This window comes from Melanotaenia boesemani, chromosome 4 (genome assembly GCF_017639745.1).
Source record: "Melanotaenia boesemani isolate fMelBoe1 chromosome 4, fMelBoe1.pri, whole genome shotgun sequence".
Classification (NCBI taxonomy): Eukaryota; Metazoa; Chordata; class Actinopteri; order Atheriniformes; family Melanotaeniidae; genus Melanotaenia; species Melanotaenia boesemani.
This window is the reverse complement of record NC_055685.1, coordinates 23,966,807-23,984,297: the sequence shown is the minus strand read 5'-3', so window position 1 is coordinate 23,984,297 and position 17,491 is coordinate 23,966,807. Positions and strand designations below refer to the sequence as shown.

General features: G+C 39.3%; 1 protein-coding gene across 2 annotated transcripts; it reads left to right on the top strand.

Annotated features, from left to right (window-relative positions):
* The first annotated feature begins 286 nt into the window (after positions 1–286).
* On the top strand, positions 287–14,310 carry si:ch211-79m20.1 (G-box-binding factor). 2 transcript variants are annotated; one of them, XM_041983563.1, is made up of 7 exons: positions 287–1,129; positions 8,283–8,385; positions 10,256–10,318; positions 10,426–10,622; positions 10,810–11,956; positions 12,677–12,812; positions 13,289–14,310. In XM_041983563.1, the coding sequence occupies exons 1-6, from the start codon at positions 1,058–1,060 to the stop codon at positions 12,802–12,804; spliced, it is 1,710 nt and encodes a 569-aa protein (XP_041839497.1). In that variant the 5' UTR covers positions 287–1,057; the 3' UTR covers positions 12,805–12,812; positions 13,289–14,310. The 2 variants fall into 2 exon arrangements, with proteins under 2 accessions (XP_041839497.1, XP_041839496.1); XM_041983562.1 differs by having other exon boundaries at positions 10,253–10,318.
* The last annotated feature ends 3,181 nt before the right edge of the window (positions 14,311–17,491 follow it).

Here is a 17,491-nt window from a genome sequence, read left to right as displayed (position 1 = left end):
AGAATCTGAGTACTCAGAAATTATAGTGAAACCCATTTTCACAATCGTATCATCCATCACCATATTTTCCCCGACTGCTATTATTTGACTTATGCTGTCAAAAAAAGAGACTGTTAGCAACAATGAGAAGTTCCTAAGAAATTCAACTATGTGTTTACTTTGAAAGCTATATCTAACAATTTCCCGTATGATTTTGCCTTTTTACATTTAACTTGACGTGTGTGAAAAACTTAGAGGCCCGGCTTCAGCTGGGTAAAGCCGCTCAGCGCGCAATAAGCAACTAGAGAGGAGAAGTGCGCGAGGCGAGAGCGACGTGATCCAACAAACGAACGAAGGCACAGTGGGAAGGAAGGGAAACTAAGACGCAGAGACAAGTGTGGGATTTACAAGGAGCGATGAGAGAAACACTTAAATTATACATCTTTTTGCAGCTGAATAAATCGCGCTGGATAATCTGATATTTTTAAACTGAATTACGCACGAAGTGCCCGTCCAAGCAGGTGAACCAACTTTTTACGCACGGACCTTTTGGAAATGCGATATTTCAGTTGTGACCATAAAGTAGCACAATGAAATGCTCAATTTTTGAGTGAAAGTTTAAAATATAATTAAGTGGAATTCGCAAAATTGTCGCATCAATCATTTTGGCACATGCTGCTGAATACTTAACACCTCATATTTGGATGGGTTTATTAAATTAGTCTTTCTTGAACTGCTTTTAAAGGAATTGTATTTGGGAACTGTACGTCTCGTGTCATACAGCGTGCATTACGCACCGGTCCCCACTGACGGCCACCTCTGATATCTCCTTAAGTGCTATTTCAAACAGCAGCATGGACACAGTCAGACGTCTAGTCTGCGCGTGAGTCACCGTGAGCAAACATTTGGACGAGCGCTGCTTATTGGCAGTGACACATTTGGAATATTTTACAGTGCGTGCCTTGCGCAAGCGGCCAGCATACGACACCGGGACGAGGCTCCGTGCAGCCGTGAGATTGGACTCCGAGGTGCTAAATGCCCAGCCGGTCGCTTGCGGCTCCTCAGGCTGGGCGGCAACATGAGGTTCTGGGTCCTGCTGCCGCTGCTGGCTGCGCTTTTAACGGCCCGTCTGCAGCTCGGGAACGCTGAGGTAAGACCCCGAGATGTGAAGGTAAATATGACCTCTAGTCGGTGAGGGGAAACTAACAGATCTGAGTACTATGAATGATAGAGGTACAACATGTAGGAATTCTGAGGGAGACGACTAATCTTTTAATGCTCGAAGACAGTTTTTCAATTCTAATTTAGATCTTGAAATGGCTCATTACCAGTGCCAATAAGAAAATAAGGCTGATAATTTGGTCTTTTCTATATCTCAGCTGGGGGCCAAAGCATCATTGTAAAGATAGAGAAAGCAAGACTAAAGATTACTAGTTTGGACAATTTTCTTATTATTCTTTTCATTTCTGTTATTTCTCTTTTATTCTCCTTTCTGATCTTCTCCAACCTGAGAATTATTTAACCTAGTGGAAGCTTTGATTACAGACTTAGATGTGCCAATCATACTCTGCTGGTTTGGAGTTAAGAGTAAAGACCTCCTAAGTGGCATTTACACCCCCCCTCTTTATTGATTTTACAAATTGTGGGGTAGATAATTTCCAAAGCACCAAAGAGTAGGCAAGGGGAATATAAAAAATGCACTATTTATGTGCATATATGACAGCCTGTACATCAGTCTTTCAAGTTATCCTGCTGTGACTGCAGCATGTGCTGTAAGTGGCATCTGTATCTTTCTGCAGTTCATTTTCACGTTTCATGACAGTGATTCTCCCCAGATGCTATGGGGAGGAGTCAGAAAGAAGCAGAGGGATGCTGAGGAAGGGCCTGGCTTGAGCCAGCAGGAGTTAAACTACAGCAGGAAGCTGCAGCCTAAATCCATCCTTGATCGTAACACCAAGGTCCTGCTGGTTTTTCTGTTGCCACCTTATCACTCAAATTATGTTCCACTGTGATGCATTCTGTAAGTGCAGTTGGCTTAAGTCCAATAAACGACTGCACATTCACACCAACTGAATTACCTTGACAAAAATTATATTCATTATTATAATTTAAGAGAAAGTCCTTTGGTTTTGATACGCACCAATGATTAATATCTTTTGAGTGTCTCAGATGGTGCACATCTGTCTATGGCCTGCTGGCTATTGCCTCATCTTAATCTAACTTAATGTCAGGTTATATTTCTATAGTAGTACAACAACTTGATTACACTCAGGCAAGGTTTTAGATGTGATATCAGTGTTTGCATTTCAAATTTATTGAGTGTTGTGTGGAGTAGGGCAGTGGTATCCTTGTGGTTACAGAGGTAGACTTGGGTCTGGAGAACCTGGGTTCAAGTGGCCCGTTTAATATCGGGGAGTTCAGCTGCAGCCTGAGACTTCACTCTTGATATCTGACATTTTTCTGTATTTTAAATCAAATCTTATCCATCCTGTTATCAAAGTGCTGGATAACAGCAGCGCAACGTGCAAGTCATCTTTTACACCAGTCATCTTGTCATAATGGTGTCATATTTGTGACAGGTCAGCCACATCTACCTGTGGAATAAATGTAACACATCTTTCAGCGAAGTCATGCCACTGCAGGTTCCCTGAAGTAATAAGTTCAACCATCACATTATAATTTCTAAGGCAGAGAGCATTTTCTCTCAGCTGTTCTGTGTAAGCTGGTCAAATATTATACAATATGTTGCTGAACACACAAACCAGCATGAATGCACGCAGAGAGAGTCATTCTGTGTCATTTTTAAATCTACTTAAATGGAGCTGGAGTTAAATACACAGAAGCCCTCACACATCAGGTCAGACCTGAATTCTTTTATCATCACAAATGCTGATTGGTGGTTTTTGAACAGATTGTTGTGTGACTGTTGTTTCTGCAGGCAAGCTGGCTGCAGAAACAACTGGCTGGTTTGATCCATTTTACATAAGAACAACAACTAATCTGCCAGGGATTTCATGGAGTTTGTGTGCCGTGAATCTGCGTGTGTGTTTTGTGTGCTCACATCTGGATGGATGGCTGGGTACAGCCGCTTATGTGTCAGTGAGACATATGTGCATGTGTTTTGTGTGTGTACATCAGGAGCTATGCCTGCTATAACCTCAGATAGAAGTGCACAGCATCTGTTTTTAAGCTTTGTTTGGAGCAGTTTTAGAGGGACATCAAGTGCGAGTTAAATGGGTAGTTGGAAATAACTGGAGTGGTAAAACATATTTTTAAAAAGATGAACCTGTGGATCATTGTCATACATTTAAAAGGGGAATAATTACAACGTTAAATGATTCCAAACATAATGAAATTCATTAAAACTGTCGTAGGTGAGAACATTTTACTGCAAAGAGACAACAAAACATAATTGAAAGATTTAGGAAGTGTTTTTCAAAGTGATGCTGCTGTGCTTTCAATTAGACTCCCAGTAGCTGGAAAGGTCACATAGGTTAGCTATAACAACATCACCACATATCTAATATTCAGTCGTTCCCCCTTTTCCCAACAAAAGGGCTGTGGCCAGTCTGACAAAGAACAGTTGAGGCTGTGCTGAAGTGTCTGGTATTGAGACATTAGCAATAGATCCTTTGAGCCTCGTGGTTTGTGTGGTGGGCTTGCTTTCTTCAAACTGGTATCTGATGGCATCTTGACTTTAATTGAAGGGATCCTGAACCAGTCTGTTTAACTGCAGCTTTGTCCTAGTGTGGTGGTGTCAGTGTTCAGCTATCATTCAGAAGGTGGTATTGTTTTTATCTTTTGAAACTGTGAGTGTCATGATGCTGAACTGCACTCTTGGATTCACTACAGCAGCAACAACAATGGAGGTTTTGAGTACTTTTGTTATGTATTCAGATGCATTTTAGCCTTAGATTTAGCCAACAAGTAGATAAAATAAGATAAGATAAGATAAGATAAGATAAGATAAGATAAGATTTATTATTAATAGTGTAACAAGCGTGAAAATGCAGTCACAACACTTAACAGTAGTATTTTGGATTTTTAAAATTAAGATTTGTATGGTCTAAAAACTTTACAGCATCATATCTTTTGTCAGTGTGTTTAGAGATGGTTTCTAGTTTAGCAGTTTGTTCTATAAAATGTCTTAAACTCACACTTTTAAGAGGCTTGTTTTTTTGTTTTTTTTAAATTAATGCCAATAGATATTAAGTTAAGAGAGAGACAAGCAAAAACTCCCAAGTCAGGATCTGGAACAAATGTATGTTTTATAGATTTTTTTTGCTATTGCTGCTCTATGTTTGCTCTTAGTGTGAAATTCACAGTGAGAATGTACCTGTAGAGGACAGGCCTTTACTTTAACTCATTGTGTGTGATTTACTCCATGCTGTGCAAACACAAGAGTTTATGCTTTGTTCTAGAGAACCTAAAGTCAAAGCCGGTACTTCCTTAAGAGACCCATACGGTCTTCCTTCTCATTGTTTTTTCATCTCCACTCCTCTTTTCTCATTTTCTCTCTGTCCTCCTTTGTGCTCCTTTCATCTGTTGTCTCTTCATCCATCATCTGTATCCTCATCTCTGCAGCCAGTGGTGGGACGGTGCATGCGTAGGGGGGTGCTGTGTGTATTGCTGTGTGAGTGACAGAGTACCCACTGAGCTCAGCAAGTCTGCCTAGTTTATGCAGCAGAAAGTTGGCCGTCTGCCATTCCTTTGATAAAAGAAAGCACATGTTGTGACAACTCGGTGTGATCATGAGTCGCTCATCACACTCGTAGATTTGATTTTTTTTATGTATTTACTGTCTCTCCCAGAATTTGTGCCTCAGTTTGATTACATATGTGTGAGTATTCAGCCGGCCCCATAATTACATTCCATTACACTTCACCTTTCTCCTCAAACATTCCATACAACCTCATTGCCTTCCAGGCTTTCTCCAAGGCCTCATGCAGTGTGCATGTTTTTTTCATGAGCTATGACCTGCTTGTAAATCATGATATCCTACCAGATAATCTTGTGCAAGGTGAGAAATAAAACATGCAAGATCCCCCTTTGAAGAATTCACCAGAAATTACTTTTATAAACTAGGATCAGGACTACATTTGTGTGCATGCACATGTTTGCTAGATAGCAATAAGGAACAAAGGTGTTCCTTTTAAACCACTGTTATTTGTCCAATTCTTGTCCTTTTTTAAACGAGTGGTTTGTTGTTTGTCCATGTGAGGAACTATTTCCTGTACGAGTGTTCTACTCTCTAATTTTGTGTGTGTTTGTGTTTGCGATAAGCGTTTGGACTGTAATAATAGCTTGCTGCAGAGTGAAAACTGTCTCTGTGTAAATGTGTGTGTGTGTTTGAGCGAGGCTGTCTTGACAAATTGGGTGGACAGTGGTTAAGCATCTGTACGCAAACGGGAAAAGAGGGGGCGAGTGTGTGTTTGCTTAACTAGGTCAGCCAATGGCTTGTGAAAGTCATCCAGGTGTCCCGAGCCATCACCGCCCACTAAGCAGACAGACAGAGAAGAGAGGAAAAAGCTTTTTGGAGGAAGAGAAGGACATCAAAAGATTTTAATATCCTATTAGGACGGCCATCACAGAGGATTCATAAGTAAATTCAAGGTTGTGCTTTTAAGTTAAAACCGCTCAGTTATAGCAAAAAGTATTACTGATAAAAATGAGTAATTTGGTCAAATTCTTCGATCAAATGAAAACTTTTTTTTTATATAACTACAAAATCTTCTTCAAAAACTTTTGCGATTCTTAATGGACCCTGTGTTACCAAAGAGCTGGTTTAAAATGTCACGTTTTCATGAAACACTTTTCATAAAAGTACTTTCCATCATCATGTTTTAAGCTGAGTAAAGCCACCATCGTCTGGGCAAGAAAAAAATGTTGGTATTTTTAAGTGTAAGATACCCACCCGAAAGAAAAGCAGCAAATTTAGATGTATTATGTTGTACACAAAACAGACCATTGCAAAAGATATTATTGCATAATAGTAACATAGTAATTCATTCATTCATTCATCCTTTCATTCATTCATTCATTCATTTTATAAAATTAATTCTTTTTTTTATCGTGTTCTTGTAATTTTGAGTCTTGTTTTAAATGTTTACCCTCACTAGAAGTGAGGAAAGTGTGGAAAAAGTTGGAAAATGTCAAATATCAAAGCAATGCTTAATTAAAAGAATTTTATATTTATAGAGCTTATGTGCATTGCATTTACAAATGCCTCACACAAATCATGTGTGATGAAGTAAACATGTAACTGACACGACTGATTTAATGACCAGAGAATTAACATGGTCAGTACTCAATGGCATAAATGAATAATTAAAGATTCTCAAAACTCTGTCTCTATTTATTCCTTTAAATGGACACAGCAACTTTTTAAATGTACTTATTTAGAGTGTCTGTGTCATTTCTTTCTCAAAGTTTTTTTTCTGGTTAGCGACTACACTGTCAGCTTTTCACAACATTGTGCTGCCGGTTTTTCAAACTATGTAACAGAAACAATTACAATGCATATTTGCAATAAAGCAACATTTGAAATGTTTCCCTGACAAAAGGCTGAAAACTCGACTGAAAGCCCTCATCAAAGTGTATTTGTTAGACTGGTGGAACTCCAATACTCTTCTGCTAACTACTGAACAATTCAGCTTCAGGGTTGAGTACAGCACAAATCTGATGTGAATCTTTATGAGATGTCCATCTTATTGGTTGTTTGGGTTTATTTTATATGGCTGATGTTTAATTGGGTGACAATATGTTTATTAATGGAGCAAACATGCTGATTGTTGATGCTGTGAGTTATTCTGGTGTGGCTGAACAAGATGTTTTCTCCATGTATGATAAGGTTTACAAAACCATAGAATGAGTAATAAAAGTGCTCTGATAGATACAACTATTATAAAAAAAAAACTCTGTGAAGAAATGAGACAGTTTTAAGATTTCTATGTTTGCATGTCTGATCCCCACCTTTGATGAATGTAATATAAACATGCTTTATCCGAGTTCGTAGATTATCCTTACAGCAAACACAAGTCTTTCCTTTTGTTTCATCTCTCTGATGTTCTTCCTCATATTCTTAACTATCATTTATTTACTTTGGCTTCTTCTTGGCATGTGACTATATAAAATGTTGTGCCAAGTGCCCTGAAATGGTATCAACTTTCAGCCAACCAAAGCAAAACAGGCCACAGAGTTCCTAGTCAATGTCTTTGATCTTATAAGAGTAACCAAACATTTTTTTTTCTTTTAATTCTAATTCCATAATGAATTCATCCAGAAACATTCATTAAAAAAAACTAATTAAATCTCCAATTACACAAGTTTGATAAATGACATCACATTTGCTAGAGTTTTCTGGGAGAGGGGGACTTCTCTGTTTCCAACTTTTGAAACAAGCTTCATAAAAACTAAAATGAAAGTAGAAAACGAGTTATACAAAACAGATATATACGAGAAAGGAGGCTAAAATCCTGCGTCACAGCGGGAGCAGCAGCGGCGTTTGTGGGTAAACAGACAGGGAGAGAGTGACAACAGCAGCAGAAAACACCAATCACAACCATAATTTCCTTCCAAGGAGGAAGTGAAACTGGAGCAAGTTTTGACTGGAGATCAAGGACTGAGATATTATACACCAACCATTTTCTTTTCTTTTGAAAGTTTTGCTCTTTGTCCTCCTGTCTCTTTTCATGTCTTTAGAACTGAAAATGGTGAAAACTAGATTAACTTGAAAAAAAAAATCATGACTTCAGTAAAGGAAGCAATTCTATTGTGGAACCAAGTAAACGTTATTTTTTTTATATTCTCCCTCTAAATAATGCATTTATATCCCCACAAAGAGGCTACTCCCTCCTCATGTGTGAAAGAACTGTCACGGTTCAGGGTTCTCCCCACCACTGGACACAACTAACTTGTATTCAAGTTTAGTCATAGAGTAGTTTTAAAACATCTTTGACATCCAAGTTAAGCAGAAAGCATCGGTCGCTCTCATTTTTCTGTGGCTAGTGACAAAGTTTCCAGACTTCCAATGAAGTAGTTTATTCAGTCTCCTTTAATCAAACAATTTTGAAAAGTTAAAACAAAACAACAAAATATGTAACTTTTGGTCATCAGCTGATGAGAAAGAAGATTCTAACTATTGTGTTTGGTCAAGAGTTTCAGATTTTAGTCAATCCAAACCCCAAACCTCTACAGATTCAGTCTATTCTAATCACTCTTAAAGATTTAGTGTCTGAACTTGAAAGAATAAAACTTATTACATAGTGGATAATAGCACATTAAAACTGTGTATGTCTTCACAGGGTGATCCGCTTCCACCATCTTTGGTTGACCTGGTGAGGAACTCGGCCATCGCCTCAGTGGAAGACCTGAAGCTGCTGCTGCAGCAGGAGACGGACGCAATAGGTACTAATGAGCAATAAACACACACTCACATAAAGCCAATAATAACACAGATGTGGAGGAAGTAAGCATGTGAGTGTATGAGCGAAGCCCTTAATATAGAGGAATGCAGCATGACAGAGTATCAGTCTACATGCCAAGAACCATGTTCAGGCAATAACTGCGAGTGATGGCAGCAGCGAAGAAACAGCCTGATGAGGGGGAGTAAGAGAGTACCATTGACCTTGAATGTTGGACAGACTGACACAAAGGGGGGAAGGGGAGAGAGAAAAACTCTCAGCACAAGGTCACTGCATTGTTCTCCTGCTCTGGATTCCTCAACAGGTTTGAATTATGGATGTGTGTATTTGTGTGCCAGTAAAAGACTGCCCCCTTCCACCCCAAAGTCCAAACAAATCCTTCACATACGCAGATTGGAAGGTCTTTATTCATTTATTTAGAATCACATCCGTCAGAGAACCCAAGTCACACATTAATATATTAATACACAGGCCTTTGATCATTCCATAATGTATAAATAACACAGTGACATAACATCGACCGCAGAGAGGAACCAGCAGTGGGAAAAATGCTCAGAAACATAGCACGGGGAAGTGACTCAAAATGTACGATTTTATCTGGAATGACTTTTTTTTTTTTTTTAGTTTTAGTTTGGAAGTTTTCACAACTTTATTGAGGATATGAGTTGAGGAAGTACATAAAAAAATATAACTTTATGCAACTTTTTGTTTAATGGTCTAATGATTCATGTACTTGCTAACTATAGGAAGGATTTCTGATAGATACTTCTGGAGGCATATGTAAAAATTGTGATGATTCCTAACTGTTAATTCAGTAATGGAAATATTATAATATTTATTTACCTCCATCAGCTAGTCACTCTATCAGTTGTGGGCTATTACGTGCTAGCAGGTGATAGCTTAATAATACACTGAAATAAAGTCAACATTACTGGTTCATGTTATGTGACTTAGCAAAGTTATCTTTAACTTTGAGATGATGATAATGTGACAATCCTTTGTGTTAATAATATAGTTGTGAGCACATTTATCATGTTGACAGACTCCCTGTGCAGTTGCTAGCTTACTTTAAACTTGTTTTTCCTCAGGTTAATATTTTCAGAATTATTTTAATCTTTTTAGCACCCATAAAAGTTTCTTTCTTCCATCATTATTTTTTATCAGGATGTAGTGTTTGTGCATGTTTCTGTTAGCTCTAGACACAATAGTAAAAAAAAATATTCCCTGAAAATTGGTGTCGTTCTCTGACTCTTGCTAACAAAATAAGAGATTTGAATGAGCCAAATGTTAAAACAAGAAAGAAGAAGAGTTGAATCACTCCCACAAAATATTTAGACACAGATAAACCCAAAAAATAAAATAGAAGCAACTTCTGAGAACAAAATGGAGTAGTTATTTTTCTGCACCAGGGAGCTAATTAGGGCTAACAGGCAACCAAGCCTTGTATATTTGTGTATTGCAAAGACACATACACACACCTGCACAAACAGTGACCAAAAGCAATCTACACAAGATATAATTAGGACTAAGGGGTTACAGCATGAAATGATGGCAAATGTGAGAGTGCAAATGCACATTCTTGCAGATCCATGCATGAGCTATATTTAACACTCATATCACTCCATGGCAGCTGAGAGACAAATAGTGGCAGAAAATAGCCTAATTGTTTTAGCGGGAGTGAAAAAAAAATGGCTTCCTGTGTGCAGTGAACAATGAGCTTGACTAAAAACTGCCAAAAACGTTTGCAGGTTTTATAGATTTCCCTTGGTTGCCTAGCTGCCTCATATAAAAGTTATACAGTATAAAGTTAATTATTATCCCTCCAATCACCTGCCTTCTGTTTCTTTTAGAAGATGAAGAGGATGAGCATGACTTTCCCCCAAAACCCTCCCATGGCCGATATATTAGAAGTCTTGGTAAGCTTCTTCACCTATTTCTATGCCTTCTGTTAGCTTTTTGTGTTCTTTTTTTATTAATCTGTTTCACATGTCTCTATTATGATTCCTCTTTTCTATCCTAACAGTAGAGGCACAGCAGGCTCAGCAGGCAGTATGTAAAGTTCGAACTGAAGTGATGGAAATAACAAGATCAATGCTGGATCGCCGCAATGCCAACTTCCTGTTGTGGCCGCCGTGCGTGGAGGTGGAGAGATGTTCAGGTTGCTGTAACAGTAACCTGCTGCAGTGTATCCCCACAGTTACCTCCACCAGATACCTTCAGGTACATGCTTAATACAGCTGCTATGAAACATGATTTTATTATGGATGTACATTGACAGAGAAGAAATTTTTCCTATATAATTAGATGCTTGAGCAGTTTTTAATCAGTATTTGGTATTACTGTTTTAATTCACTTAAACTGATGCAGATAAAAAATTATTTATCATTTATGTTTCTGGTCTTTCCAGGTCATGAAGATTCAGTTCATAAACCGGAAAGCCCACTATGAAAAAGCCATCATCTCAGTGGAAGATCATGTCAGCTGCAGATGTCAATCTCCCTCCTCACCCTCTTCCTCTTGTTCCACCTGCACAGTTTCCATCCCTCGCTCTACCACTCAGAGCAATCCCAATCCTCTTCCGCCTCCACCACAGCAGCCTCCCCCATCTTCCAACCTTCCGCTGTCCCTTCCACGGCCCGCTCACCCTGCCTCACCTAAGACTCACACCTCCAAGGCTGATCTCCATCGGCATGACGACCTGAAGCACAACCAGCAGTATTACCATCCTGAGGAGCGTGAGCCGGTAGCGAGGCAGTGGCAGCAAGGCAGTTACACTCAGCTGGTGCGCTGGACGCAGCCCAGGGTCCCTCAGACACCCACACATGTGCAGGCAGGAGTGCACCAGCCAGTGACTGGGTTGCTCAGGCCAGTCAACAGTTGGCCATCTGAGGCAAGGGCAGAGCACAGTGTCATGGGAAGCACACAGCAGGTGGGGCATGGAAGCGGCTATGATGGAAGTCGGGAGGAGAGCACTGTGTATGTACCAACCAGTGGTGGGGAACTGCACCATCCTGACCTCGCACAGAGGCAGCAACAGCTGCTACAACACCAACAGAGACAGCAGTATCAGTATGAACATCGCTATCCACAACAGCATAACCATGGAGCAGCAGAGGACCAAGAGCTGAGGACGCAGTATCGGCTCAATGCTCCACAGTCAGACGGCGCTTCTCCACCTGTCAGCCCAACACAGTCACCCAAATTAGGGGGAAACCCCACCCGTTCTACATCTACCATTCAAAAAGACTCAGTGACCAGCCAAAAAAATATAGAGGTCACAAATCATAAACAGACAGAGACTGACAGAGTCATTCAAAAACATGCGAATGAGAGGGAAGAAAGTGGGTCGGCCAATAGTGGAGATTCTGCTGGGCGAGAGCTGGCCAGTCCTGTTAAGGAAAAGGACTCTAAAGTGAGCAGTGAGGATGGTCGTTTAACGGAGGAGGAGAGGAGACTGAAGCTTCTAGAGATGGTACAGAGGGAAACAGATAATCCATCTCTACCTAAACCTCATCATCCTCTGCAAAGACCAAAGCCAACCACATTTAAAACAGGTACTGCTCAAAGTGTGAGAAGGTGTGTGTGATGTAAACTGACAGTGTAGAAGTCATGGCACTTTACAGTCAGAAGTCATGTCATAAATCAGTAAAGTGAAACATGGATGGAGGAGGTTTGTATTCAAAACATAAAATTTAACTACACAACAGTAAAATAACTGGATTGTCATAATCAAATTAAAATGAAAGCATTATGAAAATGTAAGCGATAATGCAGTAATAAAGAACCGCATTCTAAAAGGAATTGCAGCTAATAATTACCCTGAAGTTAAACAACAGTTTTTTCAGCTTCAGCAAAACTCTTGAAAATCTCTTTATATCAGCAGTAAAAGATCTTGGTCTGTCATTAAAAAGTACTTTTTTTGTCTTTAACTGAGATAAATATATACATATTGTACATAAATAGGTTGCAGCCCTTTTCAACATCAATGCCATATGGATAGCTTAAGGACTAATAAATGACTGATATATTTTTTTGTTTATTTATGGTCCTCATCTGACTATATTAAATGCTGATACTAATCTGTAAACATGATTCAAATCCAAACAAGACATCATACCCAGTATCCAGTGTCAAAATCAGATATTTTGATTTGGTTTTTGAACAGTCATTCAGATTTCTGTGTGCTTTTAAAGAAGTTCAGAAAACAGACACATCTGGAGCTACATTTTCAGCTTAAGAAGTAACTGTTGTCATGTCTGTCCCGCTTCTTCCAGCATTCTCTACTGTAGCTCCCAAGTCACCTTTAGCCCGTCAGGCGCCATTTCGACCCGCTTCACCTCGCCGCAGGAGAAAACATCGCAGACGCATAAGCAAAGCTGCTATGAGAGCAATGATCATGTAGAGCTGAAGGTGAGAGGAAGGGCAGAGCTGGAGGGATGAAAGGAGATGGTAAATCAGGTGATAATTCTGACCCAGAAATTTAAGTCAACGACAGGCATCTAGAGGCGGAAGAGTTATTTAACATGAGAGTGAAGGCTGTTATTGTTGGTGTCAAAGGACTTTTGATCCTCTGAACCAGCTGTAAACTATGATGCTGGATCCTCCTCGAGTATAGTACATTTTCAGCAATGTGATGGTCATTATTTGTTATTCCATCAGTGAAATAATAAATTCATAATTAAATTTTTAGCCACTTAATTAAGCCCTTTCTTTCCTTTTTCTTCTGACCTCTGTCATGTACAGGGTAATTATTAAATCTGATCCCTTTCATGATAATTTACTGCTATTACAAAGAAGAAAAATATAATGGAATAAGATTTTCATAGAACTAATGAGAAAAATTTAAATGAGCATATTGAACACATTTATCTCTTCTTCTCTAACAGGAAGTGGCAAAGCTAACTACAAGGTTTTGGGCCTGAAACACTGCTCCAAAGGAATGTAGAGACACAAAAAGATGTGATTCCCAACGGTGGGATGTTCAGATCCCCCTTGGCAGGTCTAAGGTGGTGGACAGTCCTGCTGTTTTCAATGGACAGCTTTACAGAAAGTTGTATTTCTGGCTCTGGAGATGCTACCAAGCATCCACCGTTTTGGATTGAATAAGTGCAATCTTATGAACTCCTCAAGTTAGAGGATATGCATCACACTAAGCACTGGATCTTGTTTGTTTCATGTGTTTGAACCATAAATCCAAATACTGAGGGGTTTTTGGAAGCCTATCTGGTGCTGAAGAAAGCTAGACAGATGGAAGCCATTGATTGGCCTCTTTGATCAACATATGACTTGGACTTTGAAGTCATCATTTGAATCTGAACATGGATTTGAAGTTGAAAACCACAGATGAGAAGGACTGGACTTTACACTGGGATGACAACTGGAGAGTGCAGCTCAGGCTTCGATGCCAAACTTTACTGTACTGTTATCCTTAAATGTCTGAATCTAATATTATCTAACACTGGAGTAGCCATACACTGATCATACTACACTGACTTTAGAGAAGTGCTCTACTGTGTGCTGTAGCTAACTTTACTTTGAAAATATCAATAACTTGCTCTTCTTTACTACCGGCAGATCAAAATGAAATTAAATAACAACTAAATGCCTGCTTTCATAACATGCTATGAATATCCACATTAAAGCAAGTCTTAAAGACCTGGCTGTTAGAGATTGTTGTGAGCCAGTTATAGCAAATACTGAACTGTATAAATGCTTTTAGAAAATCCTTTCCAGAGGAAAAAGAAAAGAGTTTATTTCTTAACTTATTTAAAAAAAAAGGAGGATATGATGCCCTCTGGTTCTTAAGTGTAATTATTGTTGCGGATGTGTCAGGTTATAATTATTGCTTGTACAACAGTTACTGTAATGAATGTTATTTTTAATATAAAATAAAAATGCTCAAGAATTATAGCCGTGTTGTGTTTGTGTTTAACTTTGCATGCTTGTGTTGCATGCACAATTTTAATGCATTTGCTTATACTCTCTGCACACTTGTACATTAGAATCATCGGCTTATCTTTGCTCCTGTGACTGTAAGTCCTGTAGCGCCGTCACGCAAGGCAAAGCGGGGGTCAGCAGAAATGTCTGGTTGCTATAGCATCTCATGGACAGACATGTCAACAGAGGAGTATCGTATGGTGAAAGAGAGAAGAGGGAGGGAGGGTGTCAGCCCAGGAATGGACCAAAGATGAATGACAGGGAGGGCGAGGGAGAAAGACAGGGCTAGGGCCCAGTTAGGGGGTGAAGAGAGCTGAAATATGACAGACAAAAGAAGAGAAAAGGAACAAAGATGAAAAGCAAAAAGACTTTGTGTCAAAAATAATCGGAGAATAAAATTATGAAGAGAATACAAAAGTAGGGAGAGTAAGACAAAGACATGTCATGCAGTTAATTTAGGAGAGAGAAGCTGTTTAAATGTCATTCTGTTGGTGTAATGGGGTTTCCCCTGCAAAGCTAATTCTGTCAGCAGATTCTGTTCTTTAAAAGTTGATGATTCAGCTCGACCTGTCTGGGCTTCAAGGCATAAACACGCTTTAATACAGCTTCAATATGGCAAAATAGAAATCCAAGTCAAGGCTGTAAACAGAAAGACTGAAACAGATGATTTTGGACAAATTAATGTCACAAATGAAACCAGAAAGCAATGATTTTCACATCTCACTGTCAATGTTTTTTTCCCAATAAAACAAATATTTAAGACATTTTTAAAATATTTATTTAAATAGATCATTTAGAATTGGATGGCTGCAACAAATCTAAAAAAAAAAAAAAAAAAAAATGGGGATCATGTTTACCCAAAGCGCTTTGCAATATACATCACATTCACACACTGATGGCAGAAGCTGCCATGTAAGGCGGTCGACCACAACCCATCAGGAGCAATTTGGGGTTCAGTGTCTTGCTGAGGGACACTTTGACAGGCCGAGGATCAAACTGGCAACCCTCAAGCTACAAGACGACCACTCTACCCGCTGAGCCACGCCGCCTCAAACATCCACCATGTTCAAACACCAGCTCTGACACTGAAGAAAGCATTCAGACATGGTGCTTCACATTGTGCCGATATTTACTAGGTTTTACTATTTCCTCTTTGCTTACTCCAGTGTATTTTAATTTTACATGAAGTATTATTTATTTCCTTGGTGAACGATTTCTAGAAGTTATAATATGTGTAGTGTGTACTTTGTTTTGTAAACAGCTGCAGTGCTTCAACAAAGTTAAACAGAACAATTGACACAAGCAGTTACACAATAAAAAGGGATACAGATCAAGCAAACATGCTGCCATGTTCTCATTCCATGTTATTTAACTGGCTGAGTACAATAATGTTATTAATGACAGGAATGAAAATAAGCCCTGTGTTATGCTTACAGGCCAGTGACTGGGAGGTTCCTCTTCACCATGAGATGATCTTTTATGGATTTGAGAAAAATTCTCCCAGCACTTTTGCTGACGATACTCTTTCTACATCTACTGGCTAGAGTAAAAAAAGACAATGTCATCAATTTAAATAACGAAATACAGACAGATTTTTTTCTTAGTTCCTCTATAGCTGACTTTCTTTTTAAAAGAAAGATTTCAAATGAATTGTTATCCTTATTCTCTTCTCCTCTCCTCTCTTTTCTTCTCTTCTCTCCTCTTCTCTCCTCTTCTCTTCTCTTCTCTTCTCTTCTCTTCTCTTCTCTTCTCTTCTCTTCTCTTCTCTTCTCTTCTCTGCCCTAACCCCATGGTTTGCTTTAGCAGCCAGTAGGTGTCTAGGTGTGAGGCTGTGAGGTGTAATGAACCAGTGAGGGTGAGCCAAAGTTCAGCCAGGTCACCAGGGCCACAACAGCTCTCTGCTACCATTGACCATGACGTGTGTGTGTGTGTATGTGGGTGTGTAAGTGCACATGCAGGGGTGGCTACGTCCTCGTGGCTGCCTGCCATACCTGCAGTGTCCTTCTGGCAAGTGTGTGCGATTGTGCTCATGTGTTGTGAAACAAATGGCGAGTGTGTCTTCTGGCATGGCGTCCTAATGCTAGCAGCTTAATGAGCTGGTAGCTGGCAGCCAATCACGGTCACCGGCAACCTCCGAGGTCACACCAATGCGTCCTGAGTAAACAGTGTGGTCAGTCCTCCGACATTTGACACACTCTTGCCAAGACGCACACACATGCTTTAAAGCGAGGTCCCAGTGGGTAGGGTGCAGTTTTAAGACAAATACACTGATGATTACATGCATTTATGCAGACATATAACATAAACCCATGGTGATGAGCCACCGTGGGTTTAGGTTTATGTGTTGTCATCGCAGCAGCTGTGAGAAAATGTGGTATTATAGTATTTCCCCAAGAGTGAATCACTCGACTGGCTCCAGCTTAACCTGCTGTTAAACACTGTTTGTTTTGCTCATCACTACACACACTGTTATGAAATTATTATTATAAAGTTTGAGAAAAGCAGGTTAAAGAGAAAGAAATTGGGCTGAGAAATTAAAGCAAATGTAAGCTTCCTGTTGCATTTGGTTAATAGCTCACTACCACAGGTGTTCTGTCAGAATACACTCTATTTAGACTAGCTGGTCTTATTGTATTCAGAATCCAGAAGTAAACAGAAGATAAGAATATAAGTTTCAACTCAGAGAGACAAAATATTCTGGTCTACGGTGATGAAAGCACAACAACACAGCTACATGTGTCTTGGTAGACCAATATCCAGAGAAGAGTGAGCAGAACCACATCCAAACCCACACAGCTGACTGTTTGCATCACATTTGAGTTCAGGTTACCATAAATGAATTCAGCTATCCTTTGTAAGTTTAATCATTTTTGACTGAACAAGCCATTAAAAGGAAAAAAAACTTCCAAAATCGAAAAACATTTCTCCTTGAGACATAAGAAAACAGAACTATTGTAGACCTCAAGTATGTGAAAACATGGATTATTAGAATGACATAATTTATATGAATAAAGTTTTCTTTCTATTCTTTCTTTTTTCTTTCTCCTATTTTTAGAAGAAAACATCCCATGCGAGAAATATAGTTTCAGTTAGAGACAAAGTAGAGCTAGAGTTTGAATACAACTTCACTTACTGTAATACAACATATGAAG

What these genes read in the sequence shown, in the direction of transcription:
- si:ch211-79m20.1 (XM_041983562.1), top strand. Translation starts at nt 1,058, where the DNA reads ATGAGGTTCTGGGTCCTGCTGCCGCTGCTGGCTGCGCTTTTAACGGCC. An exon ending in TGCAGCTCGGGAACGCTGAG is followed by an intron (nt 1,130 to 8,282) that starts GTAAGACCCCGA and finishes ATGTCTTCACAG; the next exon opens with GGTGATCCGCTTCCACCATC. An exon ending in GCAGGAGACGGACGCAATAG is followed by an intron (nt 8,386 to 10,252) that starts GTACTAATGAGC and finishes TGTTTCTTTTAG; the next exon opens with AAGATGAAGAGGATGAGCAT.